This window comes from Macrosteles quadrilineatus, unplaced genomic scaffold, assembly GCF_028750875.1.
Source record: "Macrosteles quadrilineatus isolate MER2022 unplaced genomic scaffold, UCM_ALF_1.0 Scaffold_6__1_contigs__length_79288215, whole genome shotgun sequence".
Taxonomy (NCBI): Eukaryota; Metazoa; Arthropoda; class Insecta; order Hemiptera; family Cicadellidae; genus Macrosteles; species Macrosteles quadrilineatus.
Genome location: NW_026542599.1, coordinates 10,565,234 through 10,584,166, shown reverse-complemented (window position 1 = coordinate 10,584,166; position 18,933 = coordinate 10,565,234). Strand labels below are relative to the sequence as shown.

The 18,933-nt window shown below is 37.4% G+C and overlaps 1 protein-coding gene across 1 annotated transcript in view; it reads left to right on the top strand.

Annotated features, from left to right (window-relative positions):
- The window catches only part of LOC128996555 (insulin-like growth factor-binding protein complex acid labile subunit), a 62,904-nt gene that overhangs the window by 39,591 nt on the left and 4,380 nt on the right, over nucleotides 1-18,933 (top strand). Inside the window, exons 2-3 of the mRNA XM_054421944.1 lie at nucleotides 16,378-16,560; nucleotides 18,438-18,606. Of these exons, the coding sequence (XP_054277919.1) occupies nucleotides 16,378-16,560; nucleotides 18,438-18,606 (352 nt within the window). The remainder of the gene's footprint in view (nucleotides 1-16,377; nucleotides 16,561-18,437; nucleotides 18,607-18,933) is intronic.

Genomic DNA, 18,933 nt, shown 5'->3' with positions numbered 1-18,933 from the left:
CGAGGCGAGTATCTCAATGAGTTACACATCGGTAATCTGTAAGTTGATTCTTTTAAACTCATTGTAAATATTACTGTTATTCGTGTTATTAGGTTATAGAATTTAATATAGAGATTATAGCTGGATTATTCGACTGTAGACTCTTGAAAACATTTTGAGTTACTTTTTTTTAATAAACTAAATAAGTAGTTCCTTACTCTGTGTTTTTAGTTTTCCTGTGGTTCACATACTCTTACCCATTAAATTTAGCTTTAACCCATCAATACAACTAGAAATTCCATCCCCATGTTAACTTTATAGCCAGCTTTGTGACCAAAATCGTCGTAGTTGATGTGAGCCACCTACAGATTGCGCTGATCTAAATTACTAAATTCTGCCTAATACACAATCTTTTCAGTGCCGGATTTACCACTAGGCCGATTAGGCCGCGGCCTAGGGCCGCAAGCAAAAGGGGCCCGCAGAGGATTGGGAAACACATTTTTTAGATAAAATTAATAACAAATAATTTATTTTAAACCACCAGTTTGACGTGATCTTAGGTGACCATAATGATGTCTCCGCGGACCGAGGGAGATGTTCACGATTTTGCCGCGGCCTCGGGTGCCTGTGATGACGTCCCGTGATTGCGGCCCGCGGGAGACGTTCACGATTTAGCCGCGGCCGTGGGTGACGGGGATGTCTCTTTATGATCACAGCCCGCAGGAAACGTTCACGAATTAGATGCTGTATCGAGTTGTCAATGATGATGTCCCCGTGATTGCGGCCCGTGTGCGGGAGATGTTCACGATTTCGCCGCGGTCACAAGTGTCGATGATGATGTTCCCATGATTGCGGCCCGCGGCAGATGTTCATGATTTCACCGCGGCTGTTAGTGTTGATGATGATTTCCCTGTGATCGCGGTTCACGGGAGTTGTTCACGATTTCGCCGCGGCTCGGGGTGTCAATGAGGACGTTCCCGTGATGGCTTTCCGAGCGGGATGTTTAAGATTTCGGCACGGCCGCGGGCACAGAAAACGTACTACTATAACCAGTAGTACGTTATAGTAGTATAGTAGGTTATAGGTTATAGTAGTACGTTTTCTGTGCCGCGGGTGACAATGATGAAGTCGTCATGATCGCAGTCGACGGGACAGGTTTTTTAACACGACTTTGCCGCGATCGCAAGTTTCAATTATGATGTCCCCGTTATTGCGGCCCGCGGGAGATGTTCACGATTTTACTGCGGTCCCGGATAACTATGATGGCTTTGACTTGGTTTAGGAGAGATGTCCACGATTTCATCCAGGATCACAGGTGTCGATGATGATGTCCCCTTGATGTATAGGAGATAGTCACTATTACTTCCGCGATCGCAAGGAATTTTCACCACAGGGGGAGGGCCGCTCAAGTAATTTGGCCTAGGGCCGCAAGTACCCTAAATCCGGCACTGAATCTTTTTAACCAAGTCAAACATAGGGAATGACTTCTGATGAGTTATAGCAACTGTTATGACCCATCAATCAGGTCAGCAACAAAAAATAAGGTATAAAATAGAATTTCAGACAATAGCGTCTGTTTAACTCTGGAAGAAAACCCTCGAGAATTACCACTGATACATCCTGTACTGAACCTAAATTACTATTTCCTTTACTGACCTGGGGCTTTGGTATGTGACAGATGATTCTTTTCAGATCCCTATTCCCAGTGCATTGTCTTTGAAAGACTAATAATTTAAATGATTTTTCTCTAGAGATACTTTCCACAATCACCTACGGCTCGTGCGTAAACATTATTTCCTCTCGTGTGCAGCAAAGGTACTTTTCACTTTTGTTACACATTATATTTTTTCCTGCAATTACTAAAAATCATATAAATAATTAGTCTTCCAAACACTTTATAACACATTTTTAGGTTAGGCTTGAATAAAAAAAATTAAAATGGGAAATGCTGCACCAGCTGATCGTAGTCATGGTATTTTTAAGTGTCATCAACCCATTTCCCAGCGTAAAAGGATTGTGAGCATAATGAAAGCACGTTTTTTGTGTTATTTGGTAGAGAGTGGTGTCGTGTGTGACAAAGAAGAAAACGGCACGAAAAGTCAAAAGTGTGCGGCGAAGTAAGTAAATGCAGCAATTAGCAGCTTTCTGTTCTATAATCAGTGCAAGAAAGCCCACATTGTCAGGTGACTGTAGGAAAAGGTATTGTTCTCTCTCGCACATCATTTTGTCCTCTAAATGCCGATGTACAATTACTGATACTTTTAATATCATTATATATTTAATCCTTTCCCATTACCATCCCAGTTTATTATCTACAGCTAGTTTCATATTAACAATCTTGAAGTATAAAATTATGGGGTGGCTAGTTACTGAACTGATTTAAGACCCTCAAGACTCCATATTTCTCCTCTATCCTACCTTTTCAGGAATCAGTATTAGTTTTGAATTTCCCCTGAGTAACCTTTTCCTCACATACTACACCAAAAACAGCTTACTCCATCATTCCATAAATATATAATTTATAAAACAATCAATATTAATTTTGCCATGTGTGTACATAGAAATGAATCTACTGATTGATGATAACTATTCGATGGATTATTTTAACACTTTAAGACATTTAATACTTTGTCTGAAATGGCGATTCAAGAAATTATCATTTGAAAACTGCTGTGTTTTAATAAAAGAATAGATTCAAATAACTTTAGTAACTCATTTTATTATAGGTGAAAACAGAAAACATAACTGTACAATCCCAAACATTAGAAAAAAGCTGATCAGCTGGTATAACAAAAACGATCCAAGAAATTATCATTTGGAAACAAGATGAGTCATATGCATTGTTTTAAAAATGTTGACACCATTACGTCTACTACATTCTTAGTTGTTAAAAATGTGTCAGTGACTAAAAAATAGTTTAGAAAATAGTAAAATAGATAGTAAAAATACAAAACAGTTAGGTGCGCGCACCGTATTGGGTGACTCGTCACAGTGGCATACAATGTTGGTTTGGTGCGAAGCATTGGAAACAGGCTTCACTTCACTCTACCGTTTGGCGTGCCCGTTCTATTTTAATTCTGTGGTCACTGCCTGCTGGCGCTCTATGTCAATGACATTAAAATCAAGCTTCTATTCATACAATAGGATTGAAAATCTACATTACTAGGCTGGTAACGGACCGATTTTTAGGTTATACGACAGTATCAACACAAGCAGTGCATTTATATAGAGCTCAGCCACATAACATAACCTCAAATGCTGGGAATATGCACCAAAGTCCGCCACTCTACACAACTAGGCTAACAGACCGGATTTAGGTTATACGACAGTATCAACATTAGCAGTGCATTTATATAGAGCTCAGCCACATAACATAACCTCAAATGCTGGGAATATGCACCAAAATGCTGGGAATATGCACCAAAGTCCGCCACTCTACTCAACTAGGCTATTAACAGACCGATTTTTAGGTTATACGACAGTATCAACATTAGCAGTGCATTTATATAGAGCTAAGCCACATAACATAACCTCAAAATAATGGGAATATGCACCAAAGGCCGCCACTCTACACCAATAGGCTACTAACAAGACAGATTTTTAGGTTATGCGACGGTATCAACATTAGCAGTGCAATTATCTATAGCTCAGCCTAGTGATGGGCGATACGGACGCGTATCGCGATACAGCGATACGATACGTATCGGAAAAAAATATCGTATCGCCGTATTGAATCGGGCGTCTGTATCGCGATACGCGAATCGTATCGTCAAAAATATCGAAAAACGATACGTATCGTATCGTTTTCCCCCTCCCCTACCTAACATAGAAACGGCAAATTTATATAAGTACCTGGGGACCAAGCTTTGCTCGGGGAAAATCATTAGTTTACTCTGAAAACAGTTAGTATTGCAGATACATTCATTAATCCATTTCCACACTCGACACTGCTCACTGCTCACCTTTACTACTTCCTTCACAATTCCCTACGTCTTGGACCTGTTTCCCTATCCTTCCCATAGAATTTTAGGATTGCAGATACATTAATGAAATTGCCACAGACAGTTCCCACCTTGGCCACCTACACTCTCACTGCTAGTGCTACATAGCACGCAGCACGCTAGTGGAAAGGAAATGGACTGGACTGGGATGGGACTGGTACATTATCAAGTAAAAACAAAAAATACACACGTCAAAAACTCCTATTTCAAACCACTTTCAAACTACACATCCACAGAGTACAGATTTTGCAGGTTGCTCAATGCTCGGCCTACGCAAAAAAAGCTTAAAAATATCGTTTTGACATGAATCGTATCGCTCTATGTGCCGATATAAATACAAATATCGTTTTAGGCGATACGATACGTATCGTTTTTCAAATATCGTATCGAAATATCGTATCGTCCCTCGCGTATCGCGATATTCCGATACGATACGATACGTATCGCACATCACTACTCAGCCACATAACATAATCTCAAAATGCTGGAAATATGCACCAAAGTCCGCGAATCTACACCGATAAGCTATTAACAGACCAGTTTTTAGGTTATACGATGGTATCAACATTAGCATTGCATTTATATAGAGCTCAGCCACATAACATAACCTCGAAATGTAGGGAATATGCACCAAAGTCCGCCACTCTATACCACTACGCTATTAACAGGCCGGTTTTTAGGTTGTACGACGGTATCAACATTAGCAGTGCATTTATGTAGAGCTAAGCCACATAACATAACCTCAAAATGCTAGGAATGTCCACCAAAGTCCGCGAATCTACACCGAAGAGCTATTAACAGACCAGTTTTTAGGTTATACGATGGTATCAACATTAGCAGTGCATTTATATAGAGCTCAGCCACATAACATAACCTAAAATGCAGGGAATATGCACCAAAGTCCGCCACTCTACACAACTAGGCTATTAACAGACCGGTTTTTAGGTTGTACGACGGTATCAACATTAGCAGTGCATTTATGTAGAGCTAAGCCACATAACATAACCTAAAAATGCTGGAAACATGCACCAAAGTCCGTGAATCTACACCGATAAGCTATTAACAGACCAGTTTTTAGGTTATACGATGGTATCAACTTTAGCAGTGCATTTATATAGAGCTCAGCCACATAACATAACCTCAAAATGCCGGGAATATGTACCAAAGTCCGCCACTCTATACCACTACGCTATTAACAGACCGGTTTTTAGGTTGTACGACGGTATCAACATTAGCAGTGCATTTATGTAGAGCTAAGCCACATAACATAACCTCAAAATGCTTGGAATATCCACCAAAGTCCGCGAATCTACACCGATAAGCTAATAACAGACCAGTTTTTGGGTTATACGATGGTATCAACATTAGCAGTGCATTTATATAGAGCTCAGCCACACAACATAACCTCAAAATGCTGGGAATATGCACCAAAGTCCACGCATCTACACCAATAGGCTACTAACAGACCGGTTTTTAGGTGATACGATGGTATCAACATTAGCAGTGCATTTATGTAGAGCACAGCCACATAACATAACCTCAAAATGCTGGGAATATACACCAAAGTCCGCCACGACCGATTTTTAGGTTATACGACAGTATCAACATTAGTAGTGCATTTATATAGATTTACAAGTGAATATATAACTGAAATGTTGATACCAGAGTGCTCCAATGTTGATAGTATCAACTTTAGACTGAGTATCAACAAGAGTAGGTAAGATTTAAGACAAGTATCAACTTAAGGCCCACTAGTATACCTATATATATATATATATATATATATATATATATACGTTAACAACCACATAGAAACATGAATTGAAACACTTACACATTTGTATAGGCTTACTCTACCAACATATAAAAAACAAAATTTGACGAATCCTAGTATATTCTAACAGGTTAGAGTAAACTAGGCGTAGAAAATACTAAACAAAATACAAACTTTCAATTCTGAACATATCACCCGCCCTGGTGCCCTTTGTTTTCACACACTACACAGGAATACCTCAGTCTAGCTTAATCTTTCTGCAAGTGAATATTACCCTCCATGTACTAACGTTGATCGGGCATTGCTGGTAAAAATCGTTAAAAAATAGTTATATATTGTCTTGGATAAATACAAAATGCAAACAAAAACTAAAGCCTTGTCCTTATTAACAAACAAGTTTTGCAATGTATTAGGAAAGGTTATTACTAGCACAAGTGAAAAAAAACTCATAAATAATATTAAAACTGTTTGAAAAAGAAGACGGATATGAAAGCTACGGGAAACAAAACCATCAAGCCGAAAGACTGGGAAAATGAATTTCTAGATATGAATCAGGAAAAAGATCACTTGCGGAACTTCAACGTTTAGTACTGCTACAGCAGTTTTAAAAATTCACTTGTTGCAAAATCCATGTTTTCACTAGTAAAACGCATAAGCTGCTTTACATATCTACATCTAACTCACGGCTATCACAGTGCGTTTTTCTATCATAAACATAGCCAAGACTGAATGACAACCCAACTTTGGCCTCCGTCACTAGAAAGCTAGCCTGCCTACCCCTAGCTTAAAAATAAGAATATAATGTTTTTTTTTGTGATTGGTAGGGATCGAACCCGCAAACCTCTTAGATCAACGACTCACGCTACTCCCACTACGATACAATATCATACAAAAAATCAACATATTACTCCAACTGTAAATTAAACGTTTTGGTGATTGGTAAGGATCGAACCCGTAAACTTCTGGCTTATACACAGTCTCATACACAGCCAACTACTAGGAAGAAACATAAATTCAGACCACCCATCATCCCAAGAGTACATAACATCTATGAAATGTAAATTTAACATCCAACATTTTGGTGGCCTTTACAAAGGCCATTTTTTATACTCAACGGTAAAGTTACACGCCTTCTTTCAGTTGTTTTTAACATTGGATACATGAATTATCATTTGTTTTGCATTTGTTATGTACTACAGCAAGTAGATATGTATAAAATGAAATAAAAAAAAATTTAATTTTTTGTGATTGGTAAGGATCGAACCCGCAAACCTCTTAAGCCGAAAGACTGGGAAAATGAATTTCTAGATATGAATCAGGAAAAAGATCACTTGCGGAACTTCAACGTTTAGTACTGCTACAGCAGTTTTAAAAATTCACTTGTTGCAAAATCCATGTTTTCACTAGTAAAACGCATAAGCTGCTTTACATATCTACATCTAACTCACGGCTATCACAGTGCGTTTTTCTATCATAAACATAGCCAAGACTGAATGACAACCCAACTTTGGCCTCCGTCACTAGAAAGCTAGCCTGCCTACCCCTAGCTTAAAAATAAGAATATAATGTTTTTTTTTGTGATTGGTAGGGATCGAACCCGCAAACCTCTTAGATCAACGACTCACGCTACTCCCACTACGATACAATATCATACAAAAAATCAACATATTACTCCAACTGTAAATTAAACGTTTTGGTGATTGGTAAGGATCGAACCCGTGAACTTCTGGCTCATACACAGTCTCATACACAGTCAACTACTAGGAAGAAACATAAATTCAGACCACCCATCATCCCAAGAGTACATAACATCTATGAAATGTAAATTTAACATCCAACATTTTGGTGGCCTTTACAAAGGCCATTTTTTTTATACTCAACGGTAAAGTTACACTTAAGCCTTCTTTCAGTTGTTTTTAACATTGGATACATGAATTATCATTTGTTTTGCATTTGTTATGTACTACAGCAAGTAGATATGTATAAAATGAAATAAAAAAAAAATTTAATTTTTTGTGATTGGTAAGGATCGAACCCGCAAACCTCTTAGATCAACGACTCACGCTACTCCCACTACGATACAAGGAGGGAGAGAGGGGGGCAACGAGGGGCTTCTTTTAGTGAATATTGTCTCCGTCATTGTATTTCCAGATCTCGGGTATTAAACAACTACCGCTTACAGAGCAGAATTAACCTACAGAATTAAAAGTAAAATACTAAACTGTGATCATGGATGTTTAGAGCTGGAAAAATTTCTCCACACAGCTGCTAGCACAATACTATATTACCGACTTGGATAGTTCACATTCCAAGTACTGTACTGCTTTACCGACACCGCCCGCAGGTGTGTGTGTGTGTGTGTGTGTGTGTGTGTCCACCAACAGAACGATTAATGCGGGTTCCAGTTTTTGCATTCAACAGTAGTGTACTGCTCTACTGAATACAACCTTTTTGTACATCATACAGGCAGGTGGTCAATTATACTCTGTACGGTACGTAGCAAATAAGCTAATGGGGGTAATTTCAACTGGGAAATTGTTTAAAAGTACCAAATTTTATATATAAACAACAATAAACACCAACCGTGAGGCTTTATAATATCGTAGTAAAAGTCATGCATTCGTACTTTGCTCAAATCTAATATATAGAAGTTTGCTCTTACTCATATGTACAGCTGCCAGTTGTTCTGTAAAAAAAGAAAAGATGACCTTCCCAAGATCTCATTGTACACTGTTCGATCTATAAAGTTTGGTTTGGCAATCAATTTTTCAGCTATTTCCAATCTTACACTCAAGTCTCTATTTCTGACTTATTCCATTTACACTCGAGTTTAGTCAAACTTAACCTCGTTCTCCATTACGAATCTTTTGTCGTCATGAGCTGACAACAAAATCACAAGAAACTAATCGAAATCTTATTTTCCTGTATGCTCCTCTTCACTGCTGTTGGACTGCACTGGGTTGAGCATACATTCAAAGTCTGCAGTTTTGACTTGTAATTACAATCTCACCAAAGTATATGTTACAAGTCTTGCATAATCCTTTTCTACTACTACAGTGTATTACGAGAAACTAATCCAAATCGTATCTTTGATACTTTTTCCTGCAAGGTTCTGTGTTTTCTATAAATAACCAATAAACAAAAGAAAGAAGCTATCCTACACTTATAAGTGTAAAGTAGTTTCCCATTCTTTTAAACACCCACAAATGATCTCAACAACCTACGTCACTACCCACATACGTCACAAGTGACGTAGGACCCCAACCACCCGCATAAAACCCAACTCTACGTCATTTCCGCCTTATGCCCTTTAAACTAATTAACTTTGTAACATCTGCTAACATCTGCCCGACAGCTGTTACGCGCGTTTCCACCAGGTCACCACTACTACTGTGTACTCAGTCACACGTTGGCAATGATAACGTCAAACGTGTACGTTCCGCATGTCCTCTTTGAACACCCAGTCGTACAAGCATCTGTGTGTGACTCATTGGAAAACAACGTAGTTTTGGGGTTGGAATAATTTCTTGGAGTATAGTCGACGGGTAACGAAAACATAAAAGATAGGGAAAATTAAAATCATCCACACTTCAAATTGAGAACACACGCTTAATTTGTAATATGTGTTTGGATTCACATAATAAAGTTTGCTTTGTGGTTGGGGTTAGTAGAGTACTTAAAATAAACTTTGGTTTGTATATGCAGGTGTTTCCCACAACTAACTAAATCTGCTGTATGAGTTGAAAAATATGTTTTTAAATTTTACTTATTTCCCGAAATGTTACCCATTTACTGTGTACAAAAATAAAGAGAGGCATTGGGAAAATGGCTTTACAGTAGACTACGTGAATGAGTGTCCAAAGTATACAAGACAAAATATAGTGTCAATATTAGTATGTAGTCAAGTTGTTAGCTCTTTGGAGGTGATTCGCTTGACCTGGCTATAACACAATCAGCTTGTTTTGGCAAGAAAACAACAACAGAAGTGGCAACGTCGCAGCCCCGGCCTATCGAAACAGCTGGCGCACGAATTCATAATGGAGATTCTGCTCAATTATTACTATGGCCACAGAAATAGTACGTTTTCTGTGCTATGGCGTAGGCTGGCCGGTGCGACGTTGCCACACCCCAACGCCGCGGTCTTCCAATATAGGAGGCTATGATTATACGCAAACTTGTGAATCGATGTTATACGTAAGTAAAAAAGTTCTAACATTGCATAAGCAACATTATAAGTCAACATAACAATTAGAAAATGTGCATTATTATACTCAAAGTTTGCAACAGAAGTATTTAAATATACATAGGTACACAAACAGTGTCTAACGTAAAAATATGCTTACACGACCCAAAAACAGCAATTCGACATAAAGATCCTCAAAAATGTTATTTTGCCACGTTAGCAATAAAATTATGATTACTCGTAAACAAAATATGGTGGTTGAAAATATGCTTACACAATACGAAGTAAACATTTTAATTCAACACCAAACCAATATGCTTACACACCAACAATCGTCATTAAAACTATACAGTAAAAAAAGCCTATTCATCGCAATCGTAATCATTTCATACAAAAATGACACAGAAAACGATTTATGAATTGGCTTTAGAATGTCTCTAACAGTCAATTAAATCATTGTCTGTCATCGCAGCGCGGCGTCGGATGGTGACGAGCTTAATTAAAAGCTATAATGGTCAATTTGGTCCATTTAAACACATGTCTGTCTGAAGTTACTCTGCCCAATGTTGCGTTGTCGACGATAAATTGATGTTTGACGTTTGACGTGAAATAAAATATTTTTGTTGAAATGTAATTGTTTTCCTGTTTAGAGGGTTCTGCCATAGACAAAAAGAATTAAATATAGACTGTCAGCCGTGCAGTGGTTACCATGGTTACCATAGGTTCTGGCGCACACCGCTGGGAGTGCCGTGTGTTGCGTAGCGCGTAAGCCGTAACTACATGGCGCTCCCAGCGGTGTGCGCCAGAATCTATGGTAACCGCAGCACAGCTGACGGTCTATCTTTAATTATTTTTGTCTATGGTTCTACCATAGATTAGACATACTCCCTTACTATGTTATAAAATGATACGAAACTCGACTATACTTGTAATTTGAAAATTTTGAGCTATCCCCTACCCCCATTACACCTAAGGGCAAAATTTTCAAAATTGACCACAATTATTGTAGCCCCTCATACCGAAGAAGGTTGCCACAAACAGATTTAAAATATCTCAAATGGTTGAAAAGTTAAGGGGGGGGGGTGTAAGTTACTTTTCAGCCACCCTGTATAAATTAAGTAGATATACCGTTAGGTACAGAAATACAGTCAGGTTCCCTACGATAAATTGGTGGGATATATGGATAGAGTAACTGTTTTCTACATGTTTTGTGCTCGCGGATCGTTAATAAATAATATAACGAACCGTAGAATACTTCGGTTATAACTTACAGTTATTTGTAGGTATCTTATAAAGTCAAACTTTGTATTGGCGACAACAAACGATTGGTATAGTTCAGTATGACAAAATATGTTGCTTATGACATTGGTCAAAAGTAACTCTACAATCCTCGCTCAGCTTCGGGAACAACTTAAGTCGTGTCTTAAAGATTCAAGTGATTAAACTATTACAATGTTGAAGCCATACACATTCACAAAAACATATGAAATAAAGACTGTTCATTCTTAAAACTATAAAAGAAACCACATTTATTTTCCTGGCAACAATGAACAACAAAGACTCTATAGTCAGCTGATCATGGTAACAGCAATTCCAGTATTCAAATGTAAATCGTGCTGATGTTATCTTTCAAACACATTGCTTGTGGTCGCGACACTGTTTATAATGCTGGAGACGGATATACCACGATGGCTACGATGTTTATGATGTTAGTAAACAGCACACTTCATGACACTTCTCTCAGAGTTTGAGTGAAAGCCAAAAGATTCAACTTCTAGATCAAGAGACATATCCGCAGCCTGCGTACAGACAGAAGTTGTTTTCGAGGGTTCAAAAGATGGCTTGTCATATCTGAACGTAATTGGGCGACGTAATCGCAGTTTTATATATCAAAATGTCCATTCATAGCAGATTGATTGCTAACTCTTTGAATATCGGGCATTGAAGAGTAAACAGTAGCCAGCCTCCTCATATGAGCAATAGCTGTAAGTTGTTTTTAGCGAATTACCCTATAGGGAAAAGGGAAGTGCCTAATGTATACCGTAGTGATAGACGCAAAAATCGTTTCATGAAGTTTCTGGATCAGGGACCAGACAAGATATTTGGGTGAAAGTACACTAAATATTACAAATTATTACAAAACCCAGGCAAGGCTGAGATTTAATTAATTGTGTTTTAGAAAAACAGTAAAACACAAGAAACAAAAATCTAGAAAGAATTTGTGTGTGTTTATTATACAGGGTGGTAAAAAAGTCCCTGGACAGTTAAATATTAAAAGAAATAATGCAGATAGAGCTACAATACTTGGTACAAAGTTACAGGGCATAAAACTATATTTTAACACATATTCAGTGATCCAATAACTCTTCAGGGGGACGGCCCACAAGGAGTCGGAATAAAATCTTAAATGGAAGCATAGGTCAATATGCACATCAAATTAAAGGTCTTCTAGTAGAATACAATGCCGCAAACCGCACTTCAAAAAAGGTTGATCCTGCGCAAAATGGCAGATGTTCAAAGATTTCTTGAATCCGCCATTTTGAATCTTTGAACGACTGCCATGTTTTACCCAGGCATTCTTTTGAGCTTGAATTTACGGCATCGTAATCTACTAGTGAAGACCTTTAATTTGATGTGCATATCGACCTATGCTTACGTTAACAATTTTCTTCCGATTCCTAGGGCTGTGCCCCCTCTAGCAATGTAAATTAAATGAATCTTTGAACAATTGTCATTTTGTGCAGGGTCAACCTTTTGAAGTGCGGTTTGTGGCATTGTATTCTACTAAAAAAGACCTTTAATTTGATGTGCATATTGACCTATGCTTCCATTTAAGATTTTCTTCCGACTCCTTGTGGGCCGTCCCCCTGAAGAGTTATTGGATCACTGAATATGTGTTAAAATAGAGTTTTATGCCCTGTAACTTTGTACCAAGTATTGTAGCTCTATCTGCATTATTTTTTAAAATATTTAACTGTCCAGGGACTTTTTTACCACCCTGTATGTTATTTTCTTTAATGGTTTTTTTACTTCAGAACTACACTATACAGTAGCTATACACTATACGCTAGCTATACACTATACAGTACTCTATGTTGTTTTCTTTGGTGATTTACTAATTTTCTGTGGACTTGTGTATTTACATAGTTATTTTTTTAGATTGTTCTTGCCTGGGGTTATGTCGAAACGTCGTAAACACCGGTAAACACCCTTTAAAACAATCGTGATGGCAAAATATCCTCAATAAATCCCTGAAACAAACTTACCATTACCAAAAAATAATGTAATAAAACAAAGCCACGTCACGAGAAAAATTCTAATGTACCTAGATTAATAATTTGGCTGCATTCTAAACAGGGACAAAAGTTATCCGAGACGCAGGCAGATTCTCAAACGGGCCCAGAAATAAACAAAACACTCCACCAGACACATTTCGTTCAGCCATCCATCTGTTTCAGCCAAGACTATCAAACAGCTGTTCTGTGTGTGGCCTGCTACTGCACAATGCTCAGCAGTTATGTCGTCTGCTGTTTTGAGGTTATGTTCGCCTGCAGGCGCCAAGGTGGGAGAAACGGGCGGGGAAATATTTATGACCATGTCGCAACTTTTCTTTGAGACCGAAGTCGTTCTCGCTCGACGACTTGGTCGTGTGGGTGACCATTGTATTGCCGCATTCCGCGTCGTATTGTATTGTTGCGTATTCTGTATTGCTTTGTTCGTGGATGATTGTGAAGGTAGTTGATGATTTCAGACGATGAACTCGTTGACTCGCTCCCAATGAAACCTATGCTAATAATAATTGTTATTTTTGGTTTTGCTGTATACGAAATTGCTATAGAGAAATACATCAGCCATACCGGTGTTTACTGACAAAATTAAAATACACAATGTATCAAATGGAGGCACTCTAAATCTAAATCTCTAAACTATAACTTAGACTAATCAATATGTTTGATCGATTGTTAAATTCACCTGGGAAAAATAATTAGTCTACATGCGTGGATATTTCATTAATAAGATGTTGTAGCGGTCAAGTGGTCACGTGATTTCACTGCAGACGATCTCGTGTATTGCTACTTCCCTTTAGACTTCCTTGACACCTTAATTGTGAGCGATGAGGAACGCCAGTCGCACTTCATTCAACCATAGATTAAAGAGTAGATTGGCCTACTCTTTAATGTATGATCTAACCAGTGACAGGCAAATAATCAATTGGTCGTCCCAGAACTTGCGTCCTTTTCCAATTCAACTGTTCCAGGGATTAGGCGTCTATGGTCTATACACAAAACTGGGCAGATGGGTCCTCTTATTCGTTACTTACTGTAAGTTATGTCTTCCTCAACCACGTTGATCAAGCAAATTATTCTTACTTAACGCTTTCTTTTTATTTAGGCTTATAGCTTTTCAAAGGATCAACAAGATGTCTATAGCCTATTTTTACTTGCTTCAAAAAACAATGTCCAATGTGTGATTACTTACGATGGGTCTTAGCTGTCCTTGATGATGGGGACGTGACTGACTGCCACTACCGCAGGAAAATTTGTATTTTGCTACACAACAAATTTGAACATTTCAAAATTTCACATAGGCTTGCCAAGTAACTATGTTGGTAGAACAAAATAACAAGTAAAAGTAAACAAAAGGCTTGAAACATATGATATAACAAGTCATCCACAGTATACTAGCAAAATTATAAAGTACAGTAAAGTGATAAACAACATGAGTCGTTACTATTGACAAATATTACATTGGAGATTACTCGATATAGGTAAAATGGAGCAAGTCTGTGTTGACAATGGATACAAACCCTTTGTATTTATTGGTGTTGATGAGTGATGATTGTTTTGTATTGGTGCAGTTTGAGTGCACTGGCGTCAACTCAATGTTTCACTTTGGTTTAAAGGTGGATTTACAATTTTTATGCACTCTTTTTTTGTAGTTTACATTATTTGGACAGCTGTATTCATAATAAATTAAAATTCCACTGGAGCTTAAATAATAGAATTCAAAATTAGTTGTAAAAAACGTGAGTTTCCTTATATAGATTTTACAATCGAAATTAAAACTATACTGAGCCATGGCTCGGTCCTCCATGGTGGAAGGAAAACACATAGGTGTGCTATTCAAAATTAACAACAGAAATTAAATTGCTTTTATATAAAACGATTCAACCAAAACTATACAAAACCATTGTGGACGTATGGTATCCAACTGTGGGGGACATCCAGTGAATCAAATCTGAACGTCATCCAAAGATTCCAATCCAAGGTTTTAAGGTACATTCTCCAGGCACCATGGTTTGTTAATAACGAAGTGCTTCACAGGGACAGTCGAACCCCAACGGTAAAAGAAGAAATTTCAAGGTTAAGTGTCAATTAAAGAAATTAGAGTACCATACTAAATACCTTGCTTTAAATTTATTGGACAACAGCAACTGTGTATATAGATTGAAAAGATACCATGTCTTGGACCTAAGTTGTCGTTTTAGGAATTTATGGACTTAAAACTTCGTACCAATATGCCAAGTTTGTGTGTTAGCTTTATTGTTGGATAAAGAACTAACTACTGTACTGTATTTAAATTTTATCATATTTGCCTATTGTTAATATTTTTGTTGAACAGATTGTAAATAAAATAAAATGTTAAAACAAAATTCCCGTCATATACTGACATCACCCAGATTGCAAAAAAAAAATCACCTGATTATATTAACATAAGTATATATGTATTTTGATTTGATTGTTATTGTTTTTTCACCACACTATCATGTTTTTGGCTGTATTACATACGTTAATTGGTGGCCGAAAGTTACGTTTTGCTGGCGATGCCAGCTGTCCATAATTTGGGGACCGAGCAGGTTTTTACAGGCCGGGGCCGCAAAATCAGCTGTCCGCTTACTTACTTAAAACATGAATGCATTTTAAATACATAATCAAAATCCATAGCATTTCAATAGAATTGTGTTATTGTCACCGTTGCCTAGCAACTATATATTTTTATTTTTGCTGATTCCTCAAATTATTTCTTCACATAACCTTAAAGTTGTAGTTGTGTTGACTATCAGTGTGCATTATTATTGTGGTGAATGGTGAAGGTGAATAGTGGTAATAGGGTATAGTGTGGTGAAAAATAGCGTTCGTACCACGGACCGAAATGGTTTTGCGGCTCTCGATCGATTTAAAAACTATCTCGAGCCGGCAAAACCTCATTTTCGGCCCTAGGTACGAAATATACTATTATAATTGTTTCTAAATGGTGAAATGGTGTTTGCAATCTGAGTGACGTTAGCATAATATGACGGGAATAGCAAACCTATGTTTTTCCCTTCCACCATGCAGTCCCCTATAGTCCTAAATAATCTGATACAAATTGTAATATAATGAATGATTCCAAGTACAGTACTTTGCAGTTGTCATTAATCGAGTGTTTTCTACTTCTAGATCTTTTGCTGTGTTGGAGTGGACTGGAGCCATGCCCTGGAGAAGGATATAGAAGTAGCCTGCTTGGATGGGAAAGCAACCACTATTGAAGATGGAGGAGTGGAAGCCAACTGTGGCTACCAGGGACTTACAAGAGTCACCACCTTCGCACCTTGGCTCTTCCAGCTGGCCAACGTTCTACAGGTATGTACAAGTGGGGAACATTCTGGTACAATTTTTTTTGTCCCAAATTTACATCCTATAGGTCCTAGGGTTTAGTCTGGGAAATATTTTTTACACTTCAGAGGTGATTGGCAGGATTTGAACCCGGGACTTCAGGGACTTAACATTTCTCTCATGTGCAGCAAAGTGCCACTTCACACACTAGTTAAACAAATAACTATTCTTAAATTGAGTATACACTATTCAGCCTTTTCTTGTTAATGGGTTTGGTTGTACATTTAATAGGTACAGTAACTTACCTACCTAAGCAGGCATAGCACTGTCTTTATAATATCAAGTTTATTTCATTCAATAAGACTTTCAATAACCCAGTCAATAATGAGGGTTTTCTGAACAATATCAAAATCTTACTTGGGATATTTTGTTTAAACATGATCAGTCAAATGAAAATTCTCTGATCAGTAATTAATAATTAATAGTCTTAAAGATGTAAATCTGGCAGAATGAAGGCATGCAAAGTTATTCTTCAGTAAAGGAGTGTGCAAAGTGTTAGTCATAGGGCTTCAAGTGTTTATCAACTGTGTGTGCAAACCTTGTTTAACCGCAAGTGCTGGTGAATTCATTAAGCAAACAATAAGTCCCTACTTGACCATGTGTCCATTCTCTCATATCTCTTTGCCAATTGACCTCATAGCATTTGCCTTTATTTTTCACAGCTTTTTCTCTATAAACAGAGATAAAGGTTTCTATGTACATTATTTTGTTTGACTATAATCAGATACTTGACTGTGAAGTATACAAAGTTAATCTTTATTACCTAAAGTAATTAAGTGACAAAAAAACTTGTATAAGTATAATAAATTGTATTCTAAAAATATTTATAGGATATTTTTGCTCAAAATTTTAAAATATCAACAAAGTTCTCTATGGTTGAACGTTTTGTCGCATATGATAAGAGGAACGAGAGGTCGTCCAGTGGTCGAAACTCGACCAAAAATATGTAATGTACTCACTTCTCTATTTTCACCCCACACTGTAAATAAAACATGTGATTGGAGTTTCTTCCATTTGTTTTGATTTTCTGTTTATATTTCGTTGTTATTTCGTCACCAGCATGGCAACGCATAAGATCCATGTTAATTTTTTCAAATCTTTAAACTCATTTTTTGTGCTTATCTTTGAGCCTATTTAAATTTATAAAGGGATTCTGCACGCCTACAGGAAAATAGCTTTCTAACGGTATGCGTAGATTTTCCCTACGATGCACACGAGCTGAGAAAAAAGGTTTTAAAGAAACATGCTTGCCTATTAATATATAGATAGATAGATAGATAGATGGCTGGATAGTGTAATTTGATTGTGCTCTCATAGTAATTAGAAAGAAGGTTGTCAGATCAATTCTGTAAAATTGGTTCAAACTGGGCCCAGCTGGCTTTGATCATTATGAAAGAAACAGCTGATATTAGTCAGTAACAAAGCTACACAGATCATCTCGCTCATCTTCAGTTCATTCAACTTAAAATACACACATATGCATACGTCACTGTTTTAGAAGTTATCAATAGTTTTTCATCCTCTACGCGCTAGTGGGATTTTGTAAGTAAGAATTGCCAACACTTATGGGAAAGCAGTGTGAACCCTTGATTTTTGTGGATAATTTATCCCTCCTGCAAATAAATTTTTAAACGTTAACCACTAAGCTTGCAAATCTGTATAAAGAATAATGTTTTTCACGGATCTAACTGGACTCAGCTTCCTTGATCATTGGGCTTTTAACAAATGATATTTGTCCATGTACAGAATGCCCTCATTGCAATTAACGTAACAACTAACTAAAATCTACTGTGTAATTTCCAGTACATTCGTCAAACTAATTTTTTATCGTTATCTTTTTTTAGAAAGTGAATGCATCTCACAATCACCTCAAGAAGGTGACAGTGTTGCCAGTTTTGCCGAGAGTGTTGACTCTAACCCTTGACCACAACAGCATCAAAGACATCGAACCTCTTGCATTTACCGGGTTGGAGAATCTGCAGAACTTGGACTTGAGCTACAATCGGATTTCAGGTGACTGAAAAATTCAGTTTTTGTGACATAAGTTACTGTGTATAACTATTTAGCTGAGTTTTCGTAGGTTTAATTTGGGCACTGAATTGGTTGGTTTTACCTGAGGATATATTGCAATGGCAATGGCGAGTGTGTTGAATAAATGTTTCTGAAATTTACCATCACAGGTTGTTTTTACATACCGACCGGCCTTGAATTCAGAACAAGATTTTTAAGGGCTTTTACAAGTAAGAGATGGTGGGGTCGAGCTGGAACGAAGAGATCAGGAGCCGTAGTGGAAGACGGATTGAATAGATGTTAATAGAGTGATTTTTTAAGAAAAATTAA